This window comes from Gorilla gorilla, chromosome 20 (assembly GCF_029281585.2).
Source record: "Gorilla gorilla gorilla isolate KB3781 chromosome 20, NHGRI_mGorGor1-v2.1_pri, whole genome shotgun sequence".
In the NCBI taxonomy this organism is placed as follows: Eukaryota; Metazoa; Chordata; class Mammalia; order Primates; family Hominidae; genus Gorilla; species Gorilla gorilla.
The window spans coordinates 23,863,608-23,879,225 of NC_073244.2; the positions used below are offsets into that span (position 1 = coordinate 23,863,608).

At 53.2% G+C, this 15,618-nt stretch overlaps 1 protein-coding gene across 2 annotated transcripts; it reads left to right on the top strand.

Moving 5' to 3' along the window:
* The first annotated feature begins 205 nt into the window (after window positions 1-205).
* Window positions 206-14,829, top strand: MVB12A (multivesicular body subunit 12A). 2 transcript variants are annotated; one of them, XM_019015088.4, is made up of 9 exons: window positions 206-487; window positions 575-673; window positions 801-897; window positions 2,605-2,731; window positions 3,766-3,885; window positions 3,961-4,067; window positions 4,274-4,335; window positions 4,892-4,948; window positions 5,179-5,553. In XM_019015088.4, exons 1-9 carry the CDS (start codon window positions 398-400, stop codon window positions 5,239-5,241), a joined length of 822 nt encoding a protein of 273 aa, XP_018870633.2. In that variant the 5' UTR covers window positions 206-397; the 3' UTR covers window positions 5,242-5,553. The 2 variants fall into 2 exon arrangements, with proteins under 2 accessions (XP_018870633.2, XP_055228075.1); XM_055372100.2 differs by lacking the exons at window positions 4,892-4,948; window positions 5,179-5,553 and adding an exon at window positions 14,695-14,829 and having other exon boundaries at window positions 286-487.
* The last annotated feature ends 789 nt before the right edge of the window (window positions 14,830-15,618 follow it).

Below are 15,618 nucleotides of genomic sequence, written 5' to 3' on the forward strand. Positions count from 1 at the left end.
CAACTTTTCCGTTAAGCACCGAGCTTTTTTCTAGACTAGCAGCTGAGGCCGCAAGGAATTCTGGGGAACGTAGTGCAGATTTGCAGAGAACGAGTCTCTTGGTCCTGTGCCGTAGCATTTCCGGCGGAAGTTGCTGGGCGCGGAAAGCCGGCAAGACCTTTTTTTCCGCCATCATCGCTCACGCGCGCAACCCTGGCGACGCGTGGTGGCGTGGCTCCGCCTCCCCACGCCATTGGGCAGCAGCTCCTCGGGCACGCGTATACTGCGCTTCCGGGCAATCTCCGCCCCGCATGGCCTTCTGGGAGTTGTAGTTCGGTCGCGAGCGCTGCCGTCGGGAGGCTGCTCCGAGGTTCGAGGCTGTGCCCCGCGACCCCGCCTTCGGCGCTCGGCTCGCAGGATGGATCCCGTACCCGGGACAGACTCGGCGCCGCTGGCTGGCCTGGCCTGGTCGTCGGCCTCTGCACCCCCGCCGCGGGGGTTCAGCGCGGTGAGCGGCGTCGAGGGGCGGGGGTGGAATGGGGGAGGCAGTCGCTGTGGGGTGGGAGTCCGGCGCTGACCCGCGTCCTCCCGGTAGATCTCCTGCACCGTCGAGGGGGCACCCGCCAGCTTTGGCAAGAGCTTCGCGCAGAAATCTGGCTACTTCCTGTGCCTTAGTTCTCTGGGCAGCCTAGAGGTAAGAGGTGCCCACCTTCGGAACCACCAGGGTCTGCCCACCTCCCCTGCCCATTCACGGTGCCCTATGCCAGGTGCGCTGTCCCCGCTGCTAGGCCACCCTCGCCGTGTCCGCCTTCCACCCCCAGAACCCGCAGGAGAACGTGGTGGCCGATATCCAGATCGTGGTGGACAAGAGCCCCCTGCCGCTGGGCTTCTCCCCCGTCTGCGACCCCATGGATTCCAGTAAGGCCTGCTTCGGAGGCGAGAGTTGTCCGGGTCCCTTGCAGGGAGGAGCGGGGGAGGAGGGACGACGGGCGCGCGGTATCTGAGCCTCGGCTGCCCCCTGGCACACGGGGTGATGACAGGGTTGGCTGAGGACTCAGAGCCCTGCCCTAGGGTGGACCGACATTCCCTGTCCTGATTCAAAATGTGTGATGTGATTGGCACAGCCTGCATCCTCGAGTTAAGAGTTCAGTCCACGCCACCTGTTTCACTACTGTTGTGCTACTTGCGTCTTTTTACACCATAGCCAAGCAAAACCACTGCGCAGTTTTCTTTTTCATTTCCAGGCTTTGCACACGCCGCTTCCTCTGCCTGGGGCACTTTTTCTCTCCTTTTTGTAGCTCATTCTCCGTCCTCCGTCAGATGTCACCTTCACCCTTCCCTACCCCTCCTCTTCTGGGCCCACAACCCTAGTGCAGCCCTCCCAGCCCCACCTGAACTTTCCCACCCTTTCTTGTCATTTTTATTTGACTCAGGCTATATTCATTCATACTAGAGTTGGCAAACCTTTTTTTTTTTTTTTTTTCTTCAGACGGAGCTCTTGTTGCCCAGGCTGGAGTGCAATGGCGCGATCTCAGCTCACCACAACCTCCAACTCCCGGGTTCAAGCGATTCTCCTGCTTCATCCTCCAGAGTAGCTGGGGTTACAGGCATGCGCCACCACGCCTGGCTAATTTTGTATTTTTAGTAGAGACGGGGTTTCTCCATGTTTGTCAGGCTGGTTTCGAACTCGTGACCTCAGGTGATCCACCTGCCTGGGCCTCCCAAAGTGCTGGGATTACAGGCGTGAGCCACCGCACCCGGCCAAACTTTTTTTTTCTTTATTTTTTCTTAAGAGTTGGCAAACTTTTATGTAAAGGGCCTTATAGTAAATATTTTAGGCTTTACAGGGCAGATGATGTGTTTTGCGTATTCAATTTTTTTACAATTCCTTAAAAATGTAAAAATCACTCTTAACACATCAGCTGTATAAAACCAGGCCTTAGGCTTGGTGTGGTGGTTCACACCTGTAAGCCCAGCACTTTGGGAGCCTGAGGTGGGCAGATCACCTGAGGTCAGGAGTTCCAGAACAGCCTGGCCAACATGGTGAAACCCTGTCTCTACTAAAAATACAAAATTAGCTGGGCATGGTGGTGGGCGCCTGTAGTCCCAGCTACTTGGGAGGCTGAGGCAAGAGAATTGTTTGAACCTGGGAGGCGGAGGTTGCAGTGAGCTGAGATTGCGCCATTGCACTCCAGCCTGGGCGACAGAGTGAGACTCCGTCTCAAAAAAAAAAGAAAAGAAAAGAAAAGAAAACAGACCTTGAGCCAGATTTGGCTCATGGGTGCTAGTTGTCCAACCTCTATAGGATTAGAGAGCTCACGGAAAGTTAAGTTTTGAGGGCCAGGATGGGCACCCAGCTCTGTCTGATTCCACAGCTAGCCACCCCATGAATGCAGCTTCATATCACCAAAGATCAGCCTACTCCATCGGTTCCTAAAGGCTGCATGGAATCCCCTCCTTCATCTATACCATTCATGATTTAACCACTCCTCCCACCCCCATCCCCAATGTTGTCCATGTGGCTGCCTTAAACAGCACCCTGGCGAGCCTCATCCTAGAGTCATCTTTGGGCCTTCCCACCCCTGCCTGGCTTCCCTCTCTCACTCCCCTGCCCCCCACTCCCAGAGGCCTCTGTGTCCAAGAAGAAACGCATGTGTGTGAAGCTCTTGCCCCTGGGAGCTGCGGACATGGCTGTGTTTGATGTCCGGCTGAGTGGGAAGACCAAGACAGTGCCTGGATACCTTCGAATAGGGTAGGGCCACCTCCCAGTGTCTAGCCACCTTCCCTGCCCTCCCAACTCATGATCTCACCAATCTGACCCTCAAGGACACCCCTGAGGTCTCCTGTTCCTTCTTCTACCTTCTGAGCCTCAGATTCTGCATGTTAAAACCGGGACATATATATCATCTTGTAGGACTGTCATTAGGAGTCAGTGACTTGGTGTCTAAAGTAGACATAACAGGACTGGGCGCAGTGGCTCACGCCTGTAATCCCAGCACTTTGGGAGGCTGAGGCAGGCCGATCACAAGGTCAGGAGATCGAGACCATCCTGACTAACATGTTGAAACCCCATCTCTACTGAAAATACAAAAAATTAGCTGGGTATGGTGGCACACGCCTGTAGTCCCAGCTACTTGGGAGGCTGAGGCAGGAAAATCACTTGAACCTGGGAGGCGGAGGTTGCAATGAGTTGAGATTGCGCCACTGCACTCCAGTCTGGGGCGACAGAGCGAGACTCCATCTCAAAAATAAAATAAAATAAATAAAAATAAAGTAGACAGAACGGTGATTTGAACCCAGCAGTATTAGTTTGGTGTGGTGCTTAGGGTGTGGGTCAAGATGCTGAAACAAAAATCCCCCAAAAGGCTGGGCACGGTGGCTCACGCCTGTAATCCCAGCACTTTGGGAGGCCAAGGCGGGCGGATCACCTGAGGTCAGGAGTTCGAGACGAGCCTGGCCAAGATGGTGAAACTCCATTTCTACTAAAAAAAAAAAAAAAAAAAAAAATTAGCTGGGCCTGGTTGCCTGTAATCGCAGCTAATCCAGAGGCTGAGGCAGGAGAATCGTTTGAACCTAGGAGGTGGAGATTGCAGTGAGTCTAGATTGCGCCATTGCACTCCAGCCTGGGCAACATGAGCGAAACTCCGTCCCCAAAAAAAAAAAAAAAAATTCCCCCAAAAAACAGAGGTCACCTGGATGCCTGGGTCCCCCGCCTTCTCCAGGGGCTATCCTCAACCCTGGCCCCACACCGGGCCAGCATCCCTCCCACCTTCCCTCCCGGTCCAGGGACATGGGTGGCTTTGCCATCTGGTGCAAGAAGGCCAAGGCCCCGAGGCCAGTGCCCAAGCCCCGAGGTCTCAGCCGGGACATGCAGGGCCTCTCTCTGGATGCAGCCAGCCAGCCAAGGTGAGTCCTCAGGCACCGGAGTGGGGGTGGCCGTTGGGGGAGGATGAGGCTTAACCTGAGTCATCCCACCTGCAGTAAGGGCGGCCTCCTGGAGCGGACACCGTCAAGGCTGGGCTCTCGGGCATCCACTCTGCGGAGGAATGACTCCATCTACGAGGCCTCCAGCCTCTATGGCATCTCAGGTGAGCACAGAGTGGGGAAACTGAGGCATGGAAGTGGAGGGTGTGACTGTCTTGAGATTACACAACCAGGAAGGATCTTCCTACCTCCCTCTCCCAACTCTGGATTCTGTAAAGACTGAAGGAGCCAGGCTGTGCGGGTTGGGCCTCTGTGGGTGGGGTGGGCACTTCCTTACACCTCACCTCCTCCCCTCGCGTGTGTTTTTCAGCCATGGATGGGGTTCCCTTCACACTCCACCCACGATTTGAGGGCAAGAGCTGCAGCCCCCTGGTGAGTCGGGGTCTCAGGGAGCCTGGGTCTGCGCCTGCCATCACCATTCTGGGTGCCAGGACATCCCTGTGTCCAGTGCCCCAGCACAGAGGGCCACATCCTGGGTTGGGGCTGGAGTGTGTCACCTGCAGGTGGCAGCTGGAAGGTCTTCAGTCTCAGAATGGGGAGGGATCCATCCAGAGAAAGCAGCTGGACACCAGTAGCTAGAGGCTGTGACAAGAAGGGGGAGGGATGCCGGGCATGGTGGCTCACGCCTGTGATCCCAGCACTTTGGGAGACCAAGGCAGGTGGATCACTTGAGGCCAGGAGATCGAGACCAGCCTGGCCAACATGGTGAAACCTCGTCTCTATTGGAAATACAAAAATTAGCCAGGCGCGGGTTTAGAGACTTTGTCTCTAAAAACAAAACAAAACAAACAAGAAAAATAAGGGGGAGGGATGTCCGAGGGAATATTTGGGGAGTGTGGGGGTGGGGGGGGCAGGACCCCTTGAAGACGAAGGAAAGGGGGTTTCAGGTTGAGATCGGGCCCAAGGCTGACCCACCTCTGCCCGCCAGGCCTTCTCTGCTTTTGGGGACCTGACCATCAAGTCTCTGGCGGACATTGAGGAGGAGGTGGGTGCAGGGCTAGGGAGGAGGTGCCTGAGGGGCTGGGACCCGCCCCTCGTCCGCCCCAGGCTGTCCCAGTTTTCCCCATCCCCACTTTGCCCCAGACACACACCATCTCTCCAGGGCAGAAGACCACTCGAGTCCCTAAGTACCCCCTCTGCCATTCCTCAGTCACTCCCCCTTTGGCCCTCTCTTTACTCTGGGACCTGCTCACTCTCGCTCTCCCCGTCCCCCAGTATAACTACGGCTTCGTGGTGGAGAAGACCGCGGCTGCCCGCCTGCCCCCCAGCGTCTCATAGTCCCTCACCCGTCCGCGGAAAGAGCCCCCTTACTCCACCTCCCCGCCAGCCTGGGGCCACCCCCACTCACTGCATCCTGGGAACCTTCGCCCTGCAAGGCATTTGCTATCTTCAGCCACTGGGCGGAGCTGCAGCCCTGGAGGAGGGGGCGGGTCGAGGCTGCGTGGTGATGGGGTCTCCGCCCCCACGCCCTGCCGGGCAGGGCTGGAGCTGGACAGAAGCCAGTGCCTTTAAGTCATTCGTGTCAAAACCCTCTGGGGTCCGGAGGCTGTGCGGGTGTCCTCCTGTCAATAAACACTACCTGGTTCTTGCCCTCTGGAGTCCTGATCCTGCCGCCTGTCCACACTAGGCACTCTTGCACCGGGCAAGTGGGTGAAATCATGGCAGGGAGGCGGTGCTGCTGGGTCTCCCTTTTTTTGTTGTTGTTGTTGTTGTTTGTTTTTTTCTGAGACGGGGGTCTCCCTCTGTGGCCCAGGCTAGGGTACGGTGGCACGATCTCGGCTCACTGCAACCTCCGCCTCTGGGGTTCAAGCGATTCTCCTGCCTCAGCCTCCCAAGTGGTTGGGATTACAGGCGTCCGCCACTACGCCCGGCTAATTTTTTGTATTTTCTGTAGACGGGGGTTTCACTGTGTTGGCCAGGCTGGTCTTGAACTCTTGACCTCAGGTGATCCGCCCGCCTCGGCCTCCCAAAGTGCTGGGATTATAGGCGTGAACCATCGCGCCCGGCTTGGGTCTTCCATTCTACAGAGTGGGAAACAGGCTCAGGGAGTGAGTGAGTCTGGATTCTAGATCATAGAGAAGACCTTGTCCCGGCCCTTCATCATTGGGCATAATAATAAAACAAGTACTGTTTCTATTGCAGTGGCCACATCCCCAACACGCGATACACCATTATTACCTCATTCAGTCTCCCTACAACCCACTGGGAAGCTCAGGTTTTGTTGCCATTTTCCAGATAAAGAAACTGAGATGGGGATGCTAAGGCCACAACTGGGACTGAAACCCAGCAATTGCTGTCTTTTTTCTTTTCTTTTCTTTTCTTTTTTTTTTTTTTTGAGACGGAGTCTTGCTCTGTCGCCCAGGCTGGAGTGCAGTGGCGTGATCTCGGCTCACTGCAAGCTCCACCTCCCAGGTTCACGCCGTTCTCCGGCCTCAGCCTCCTGAGTAGCTGGGACTACAGGCGCCCACCACCATGCCCGGCTAATTTTTTGTATTTTTGGTAGAGACAGAGTTTCACCATGCTAGCCAGGATGGTCTCGATCTCCTGAGCTTGTGCTCCACCCTCCTTGGCCTCCCAAAGTGCTGGGATTACAGGTGTAAGCCACCGCGCCCAGGCCTTTTTTTTTTTTTTTTTTGAGACAGCGCCTCATGCTGTCACCCAGGCTGGGTGCAGTGGCATGATCTCAGCTCACTGCAACCTCTGCCTCCCAGATTCAAGTGATTCTCCTGCCTCAGCCGGCACCCCTTGCTGCCGAGTAGCTGGGACTACAGGCTCGGGCCACCATAACCAGCTAATTTATATTTTGTATTTTTAGTAGAGACAGCGTTTCACCTTGTTGGCCAGGCTGGTCTCAAAGTCCTGACCTCAAGTGATCCCCCGCCTCGGCCTCCCAAAGTGCTAGAATTACAGGTGTGAGCCACTGCGCCCGGCCCAGGCCACACCATTTTCATCCACCAATTCATACAACCTTGTTTTATGTACATTTGTTTAAAAACACCTTATTTAATATCTATGGTGGATTCATTTACATTGAACTCACAGCCAACGGCACCGAAACTCATGTCTGCATAAAGCTTCTCTATAATGGATTTTCTCCATGAGGTGCATCACAGACTTTTTTTTTTAAGTATTTTATTTTTGGCATGATCATAGCTCACTGCAGCCTTGACCTCCCGGGCTCAGGTGATCCTCCAATCTCAGCCTCCTGAGTAGCTGGGACTACAGGCTACACTGGGCTAATTTAAAATTTTTTTGTACTGATGGGGGTCTCACTATATTGCCCAGGCTGGTCTTGAACTCCTGGCCTTGGGCAGTCCTCCTGCCTCAGCTCCCAATGTGCTGGGATTACAGGCATGAGCCGCTGAGCCCAGCCATCGCAGCCTTTTGGTACTTAGGAAGCCTGGACAGCATTTCGGTGTCTGGGGGAATTTCAATGGCAAAATCACCAACAGAAACCACAAGAACATGGCCAGGCACAGTGGCTCATGCTTGTAATCCCAGCACTTTGGGAGGCCGAGGTGGGTGGATCACCTGAGGTCAGGAGTTCGAGACCAGCCTGGCCAACATAGTGAAACCCCATCTCTACCAAAAATACAGAATTAGCCAGGCTTGGTGGCAGGTGCCTGTTATCCCAGCTACTTGGGACGCCGAGGCAGCAGAATCACTTGAACCCTGGCGGGTGGAAGTTGCAGTGAGCTGAGATTGTGCCACTGCACTCCAGGCTGTGCAACAAGAGTGAAACTCCATTTCAAAAAAAAAAAAAAAAAGAGAGGAAATTCACCACCCTAAACTCACACCTTCCTTCTCCCATAAGTGCATGCCCATGGACGTGTACGATGGCTGCTATGCTGCTGTTTCTCCTCTGGGCTGTTGTAGTCTTGTGGTGGCCCACATTCTGCTGCAGTTGTAAACATCCCCAGATCTCTGTGGTTTAGAAAAGCTGGCCAGGCATGATGGCTGATACCTGTAATCCCAGCACTTTGGGAGGCCGAGGCAGACAGATCACCTGAGGTCAGGAGTTCGAGACCAGCCTGGCCAACATAGTGAAACCCTGTTTCTACTAAAAATATAAAAATTAGCTGCGTGTGGTGGCACACGCCTGTAATCCTAGCTGCTTGGGAGGCTGAGGCAGGAGAATTGCTTGAACCCGGGAGGTCAAGGTCGCAGTGAGCCAAGATTGCACCATTGCACTCCAGCTTTGGCAACAAGAGTGAAACTCCATCTCAAAAAGAAAAAGAAAAACTAAGGCTGTCATACTTGGAGTCTCACATCTGTAATCCCAGCACTTTTGGGGGCTGAGGCACGAGGATTGCTTGAGGCCAGGAGGTCGAGGCTGCAGTTTGCTATGATTGCGCCACTGCACTCCAGCCTGTGTGACAGAGTGAGACCCTGTCTCTAAATAAATAAATAAGTAAGGCAGGGCACAGTGTCTCACGCCTGTACTCCCAGCACTTTGGGAGGCCGAGGCAGACGGATCACCTGAGGTCGGGAGTTCAAGACCAGCCTGACCAACATGGAGAAACCCCCGTCTCTACTAAAAATGCAAAATTAGCGGGGCGTGGTGGCGCATGCCTGTAATCCCAGCTATTCGGGAGGCTGAGGCAGGAGAATTGCTTGAACCCGGGAGGCAGAGGTTGTGGTGAGCCAAGATCGCACCATTGCACTCCAGCCTTGGCAACAAGAGCGAAACTCTGTCTGCAAAAAAAAAAAAAAGTAAACAGCCTAGGTGCAGAGCAAAACCCTATCTCTAAGTAAATGAATAAATAAATAGCAAAGCTAAGGCTTATTTCTTAGCGGCAATAGACTTTGTTAGTTGTAGTGGTACAGAAACCAGCCTAATGGGAGGGTCATTTTCTCACAGTGAGGATGGTGTTGTCTAAAGAAACATCCAAGCTTTTAAATAAAGTTGGCCAGCCATGGTGGCTCATGCCTGTAATGCCAGCACTATCGGAGGCTGAGGCGAGAGGATCACTTGAGCCCCCGGGAGTTTGAGACCAGCCTGGGCAACACAGCAAGGCCCTGTCTGTACAAATTAAAAATTAGCCGGGCATAGTGATACCTGCCTGTAGTCCCTGCTACTCGAGAGGCTGAGGTGGGAGGATCGCCTGAGTCTGGGAGGTGAAGGCTGCAGTGAGCTATGATTGCATAACTGTACTCCTGGCTGCGTGACAGAGCAAGACCCTGTCTCAAAAAAAAAAAAAAAAAAAAAAAAAAAAAAAAATTTGGGACTGGGTGCAGCGGTGGCTCACACCTGTAATCCCAGCACTTTGGGAGGCCAAGCTGGGAGGATCTGTTGAGCTCAGGAGTTTAAGGGCAGCCTGGGCAGCAATGAAACACCATCTCTACGAAAAAAAACACACATGATCGGGCATGGTGGCTCACACCCGTAATCCCAGCACTTTGAGAGGCCAAGGTGGGCGGATCACGAGGTCAGGAGTTCAAGACCAGCCTGGCCAACATGGTGAAATCCCATCTCTACTAAATATACAAAAAAAAAAAAAAAAAAATTAGCCGGGCATGGTCGTGGGTGCCCGTAGTCCCAGCTACTCGGGAGGCTGAGGCAGGAGAATTGCTTGAACCTGGGAGGCGGAGGTTGCAGTAAGCTGAGATCACATCACTGCTCTCCAGCCTGGGCAACAGAGTGAGACTCCCTCTTAAAAAAAAAAAAGAAAAAAGAAAAATCCATACACATATATAATTCTGATGATTGTTAAAAGTAAACAAGGCTTTATTCAAGAGTACTGCATGGAAGATTGAGCTCAACTCGGAATCCACGAAGTTGTCAACAAGGGGGGATTTATAGCCACGGAGCAGGGCAAGGGGGGTCAGTGGATAGAAAATTATAAAGGCTTGGGGAGTCGCCTTAAACTCTCTTAATAGGATCCTTGCTGAAGCCAGGCCAGGGCGATCAGCTATCAAGAAACTGACTTAGCAGGATTCTTGCTAAAACTGGGCGACACAGATCAAAGACAGGATGGGAGCCAAGGTCACGGCCCAATGCAGAAGAGATTTCAGAGGACTCTGACTCAAGTTTGGCCAAGAAGAGAGTCTTTGTCGGGGCGGAGACCTGGCCTGGCCCTGGGAATCTGAGACGGGGGACAGTGCGTTCTCCTGGAAGGGGAGGTGAGCGGGGATGATGCAAAATGTACGCCCTTTCCCCAAACTCTTCAGCTGCCTTGGAAAAACTAGGTCTCTGGTGCTAAGGCACCTGCCTGCCTCTCCTGGCTCCCGGCACACGGATCATCTGCCAGGTCTCGCCCAGGCTCCTCTGGCGCCAGCCACAGAACCCGATCCAGCCAGAAAGCAAATGCCGTTTGTCCTCTCTGCCGTCCTCCTCAGCTGCCCCAAAAGCAGCCCCAGATCTCATTTCAGGGAGTCTGTGTGTGACCAGGGGCCTGAGGATGACCCATCCTGGCCTTGGGTCCAGCTAGACCAATTGTCACTGATGACAGGGCCACTCACCCTGCAAAATCCCAGCCCTCTGAGCCCAGGCAGGCCTGGGGACTGCATCACGCAAGGGTTAGAGGGGCCCGATGGAGCCTACCCCACCTGCTTCTGACTTGGGTATCATCAATCCTAACATTTCTGGGCTGAGCCTACATCATCTTGGGCTACCGAGGAAGGAGCTGAGGGCCCTGGGAACCACAGCACTAAGTCCAGGATCCGTGCCTATCCTTCTCTTCCTTTATTATTATTATTATTTTTTGAGACCGGGTCTCACTCTTGTGGCCCAGGCTGGAGTGCAGTGGTGCGATCTCGGCGGCTCACTGCAACCTCCACCTCCTGGGTTCAAGTGATTCTCCTGCCTCAGCCTCCCGAGTAGCTGGGATTACAAGCATGCACCACTACACCCAGCTAATTTTTGTAGTTTTTGGGTTTTTTTTTTTTTTTTTTTTTTGAGACGGAGTCTCGCTGTGTCACCAGGCTGGAGTGCAGTGGAGCCATGTCGGCCCACTGCAACCACCGTCTCCCAGGTTCAAGCAATTCTCGTGACTCAGCCTCCCGAGTAGCTGGGACTACAAGTGCCCACCACCACGCCCAGCTAAATTTTTTGTTTGTTTGTTTTTGAGATGGAGTTTCATTCTTGTTGCCCAGGCTGGAGTGCGATGGTGCAGTCTCAGCTCACTGCAACCTCTGCCTCCTGGGTTCAAGCGATTCTCCTGCCTCAGCCTCCCTAGTAGCTGGGATTACAGGTGCCCACCACCACGCTCGGCTAATTTTGTATTTTTGGTAGAGATGGGGTTTCACCATGTTGGTCAGGCTGGTCTCGAACTCCTGACCTCAAGTGATCCGCCCACCTCGGCCTCCCAAAGTGTTGGGATTACAGGCGTGAGCCACCGTGCCCGGTCCTTATTTCTGTATTTTTAGTAGAGATCGGGTTTCACCATGTTGGCCAGGCTGATCTTGAACTCCTGGCCTCAAGTGATCCACCCGCCTCGGTCTCCCAAAGTTCTGGGATTACAGGCATGAGCCAACGTGCTGGCCTAATTTTTGTATTTTTAGTAGATATGAGGTTTTACTGTGTTGGTCAGGCTGGTCTGGAACAGCTGACCTCAAGCGATCTGCTCACATTGACCTCCCAAAGTGCTGGGATTACAGGTGTGAGCCACCGTGCCTGGCCATTTCTCTTTTCTTGAGACAAGGTCTCACTCTGTTACCCAAGCTGGAGTGCGGTGGTGCAATCATGGCTCACCGCAGCCCTGACCTCCTGGGCACAAGCTATCCTCCCACCTCAGTCTCCCTAGTAGCTGGAACTATAGGTGTGTGCCACCACACTCGGCTACATTTTTACTTTTGTAGAGATGGGGTCTTGCTATGTTGCCCAGGTGGGTTTCTCTCCTATTGCTTACTCCCAGGCTCCACAGGGGCATGGGTACTGAGAGTGGCATTTCTGGATAGACATGATCCCAGCTCCTCTACTCAATAGCTGCTGACCTTGAGCTGCGGCTTAAACTTCTCTGTGCCTCAGTTTCTCCATCTTTACAATGGGAACCTCAACATTCCTCATCTCATGGGATACGTGTAAGGGAGAATGCATAGGACCCGTGTCTCTCAGCTGCCCCTGATGACTCTTGAAGAAACACCTCTTGACTCTGACAGGCCTTTGAAGCTGGAAGGTTTCTGCAGCCTGACATCCAGGCAGAATGGATGATGTGACTCCCCGTGAGTGGCCTCTGCTAGTGGCAAACCCTGTACTTCCTGTATTCAAAAGTTGCAGAGGGGCTGGGCTCTGTGGCTCAGCCCTGTAATCCCATCACTTTGGGAAGCTGAGGTGGGAGGATCACTTGAGTCCAGGAGTTTGAGGCCAGCCTGGGCAACATAGGGAGACCCCAGTCTCTATAGAATTTTTTTTTTTTTTCCAAGACAGAGTCTCCCTCTGTCACCCAGGCTGGAGTGCAGTGGTGTGATTGTGGTTCCCTGCAACTCCCATCTCTGGGGTTCAAGTGATTCTCCTGCCTCAGCCTCCTGAGTAGCTGGGACTACAGGCGCCCACCACCACCCCCGGCTAATTTCTTTTTCTTTTTTTTTTTTTTGATATGGAGTCTCGCTCTGTCGCCCAGGCTGGAGTGCAGTGGCGCAATCTTGGCTCACTGCAAGCTCCGCCTTTTGGGTTCATGCCATTCTCCTGCCTCAGCCTCTCAAGTAGCTGGGACTACAGGCGTCCGCCACCACGCCCAGCTAATTTGTGTGTGTGTGTGTTTCTAGTAGAGACGAGGTTTCACCGCATTAGCCAGGATGGTCTCAATCTCCTGACCTCGTGATCTGCCCACCTCAGCCTCCCAAAGTGCTGGGATTACAGGCGTGAGCCACCGAGCCCGGCCTAATTTCTTCCTTTCTTCCTTTCTTTCTTCCTTTCCTTTCTTTCATCTCTTTTTTCCTTTTCTTTCCTTTCTTTTCCTTTCTTTCCTTTCTTTCTTTTCTTTTCCTTTCTTTCCTTTCTTTCTTTTCTTTTCCTTCCTCCCTCCCTCCCTCTCTCTCTCTCTTTCTTTGTATTTTTAGTAGAGATGGTGTTTCACCTTGTTGGCCAGGCTGGTCTTGAACTCCTGACTTCAAGTGATCTGCCCGGTTCAGCCTCCCAAAGTGTTGGGATTACAGGTGTGAGCCACAGCGCCTGGCCATGACCAGCTAATTTTTGTATTTTTAGTAGAGATGGGGTTTTGCCATGTTGGCCAGGCTGGTCTTGAACTCCTAGCCTCAAGCAATCCGACTGCCTTGGCCTCCCAAAGTGCTGGGATTATAGGAGTGAGCCACTGTGCCCTGCCTACTTTTCTTTTAAACAGATGGGGTCTTGCTCTGTTGCCCAGGCTGGATCGTAGTGGTTCAATCACTGCTGATCTTCTTGCCTCAGCCTCCCAAGTAGCTGGGACCACAGGTGTGCACCACCACGCCTGGCTAATTTTTAATTTTTTTGTAGAGCTAGAGTCTCCCTATGTTGCCCAGGCTGGTCTTGAACTCCTGGCCTCAGGTGATCCTCTTGCAAGACAACATCTTTGACAGATACTGTCCACACCCTAGAACATACCAGAATGCTGACAGAGCTTGTGTTTACGAGGCCTGTGGAATTCTTTTTTTTTTTTTTTTTTTTTTTGAGAGAGCATCTGGCTCTGTCGCCCAGGCTGGAGTGCAATGGCGTGATCTCGGCTCACTGCAAACTCTGCCTCCTGGGTTCAAGTGATTCTCCTGCCTCAGCCTCCCAAGTAGCTGGGATTACAGGCAAGCACCACCACACCTGGCTAATTTTGTATTTTTAGTAGAGACAGATTTCACCATGTTGGCCAGGCTGGTCTCGAACTCCTGACCTCAAGTGATCCACCCGCCTCGGCCTCCCAAAGTACTGGGATACAGGCATGAGCCGCCACACCTGGCTATGTGTGGCTAATTTTTTTTTTTTTTTTTGCAATGGAGTCTCATTCTGTCACCCAGGCTGGAGTGCAGGGGCATGATCTCGGCTCACTGCAGTCACCGCCTCTGGAGTTCAAGCGATTCTCCTGCTTCAGCTTCCCAAGTAGCTGGGACTACAGACGCCCACCACCATGCCCAGCTAATTTTTGTATTTTTAGTAGAGACGGAGTTTCACCATGTTGGCCAGGCTGGTCTTGAACTCCTGACCTCGTGATCCACCCACTTTGGCCTCCCAAAGTGCCAGGGTTACAGGCGTGAGCCACCGTGGCCGGCCTAATTTTTATATTTTTAGTAGAGATGGGGTTTTGCCACGTTGGCCAGGCTGGTCTTGAACTCTGGGCCTCAAGCAATCCAACTGCCTTGGCCTACCAAAGTGCTGGGCTTACAGGAGTGAGCCACTGCACCCTGCCTGCTTTTCTTATAAACAGATGGTGTCTTGCTCTGTTGCTCAGGCTAGATTGCAGTTGGTTCAATCATTGCTGATCCTCCCGCCTCAGCTTCCCAAGTAGCTGGGACCACAGGTGTGCATCACCACACCTGGCTAATTTTTAATTTTTTCTAGAGATGGGGGTCTACCTATATTGCCCAGGCTGGTCTTGAACTCCTGGCCTCAGATGATCCTCTCATAAGACAACATCTTTGACAGATACTGTTCATACCCTAGAACATACCAGAATGCTGACAGAGCTTGTGTTTGCGAGGCCTGTGGAATTAATGGAGACATTTCTACCCTTTTCGACTGGGGCCTTGTGCCTATGGCTCGATGGGTAGGGGAGATCACCTCTGTTTGTAAAGAACGAAACTGAGTTTGCATTACTCTTCCTTAAGGCAGGTCTGCCCAGCTCCCGGAACACTCTGAAAGCCGCACGCCAAACCCATGTCAGGTGCCTGGAGTCTGGAGGTTTTGGCTGCAGCCCCAGGACCAGCCTTGCCCTGCGCCTCACCTGATTCTGGCTGAGGTAGGAAGATGCTCGGTAACTCAGCTCCCCTTCCAGGCAGTGCAGACGAAGGGGGCGGTTTTCAGCCGGGCCTCCCAAGTTGGAAACTTATCATTTCCAAGGTTCAAGTTCGAGGTATCAGGAGGAACAGCAGGGACCAGCCTAGGGTGAGGTTGCTGAGATGCCCAGGGTGCAATTTTTTATTTATTTTTATTTATTTATTTTTTGAGACGGAGTCTCGCTTTGTGCCCAGGCTGGAGAGGAGTGGTGCAGTCTTGGCTCACTGCAACCTCCGCCTCCCTGGCTTAAGCGATTCTCCTGCCTCAGTGTCCCGAGTAGCTGGGATTACAGGCACCCACCACCATGTCCAGCTAATTTTTTGTATTTTTTTCTTTTTGTGGGGGACGGAGTCTTGCTCTGTAGCCCAGACTGGAGGGCAGTGGCACAATCTCAGCTCACTGCAGCCTCCACCTCCTGGGTCCCGGTTCAAGTGATTCTCCTGCCTCAGCCTCCCGAGTAGCTGGGATTACTGGCATGCGTCACCATGCCCATCTAATTTTTGTATTTTTAGTAGAGACAGGGTTTCACCAAGTTGGCCAGGCTGGTCTTGAACTCCTGACCTCGTGATCTGCCCACCGCGGCCTCCCAAAGTGCTGGGATTACAGGCATGAGCCACTGTGCCGGCCTTGCTTTATTTTTGTGTGTGTGGGAGGGAGCATGGTGGCACACCCCTGTAATCCCAGCTACTGGGTGGCTGTGGTAGAATTGTTTGAGCCTGGGAGTTCGAGACCAGCCTGGGCAATATAGCAAAACA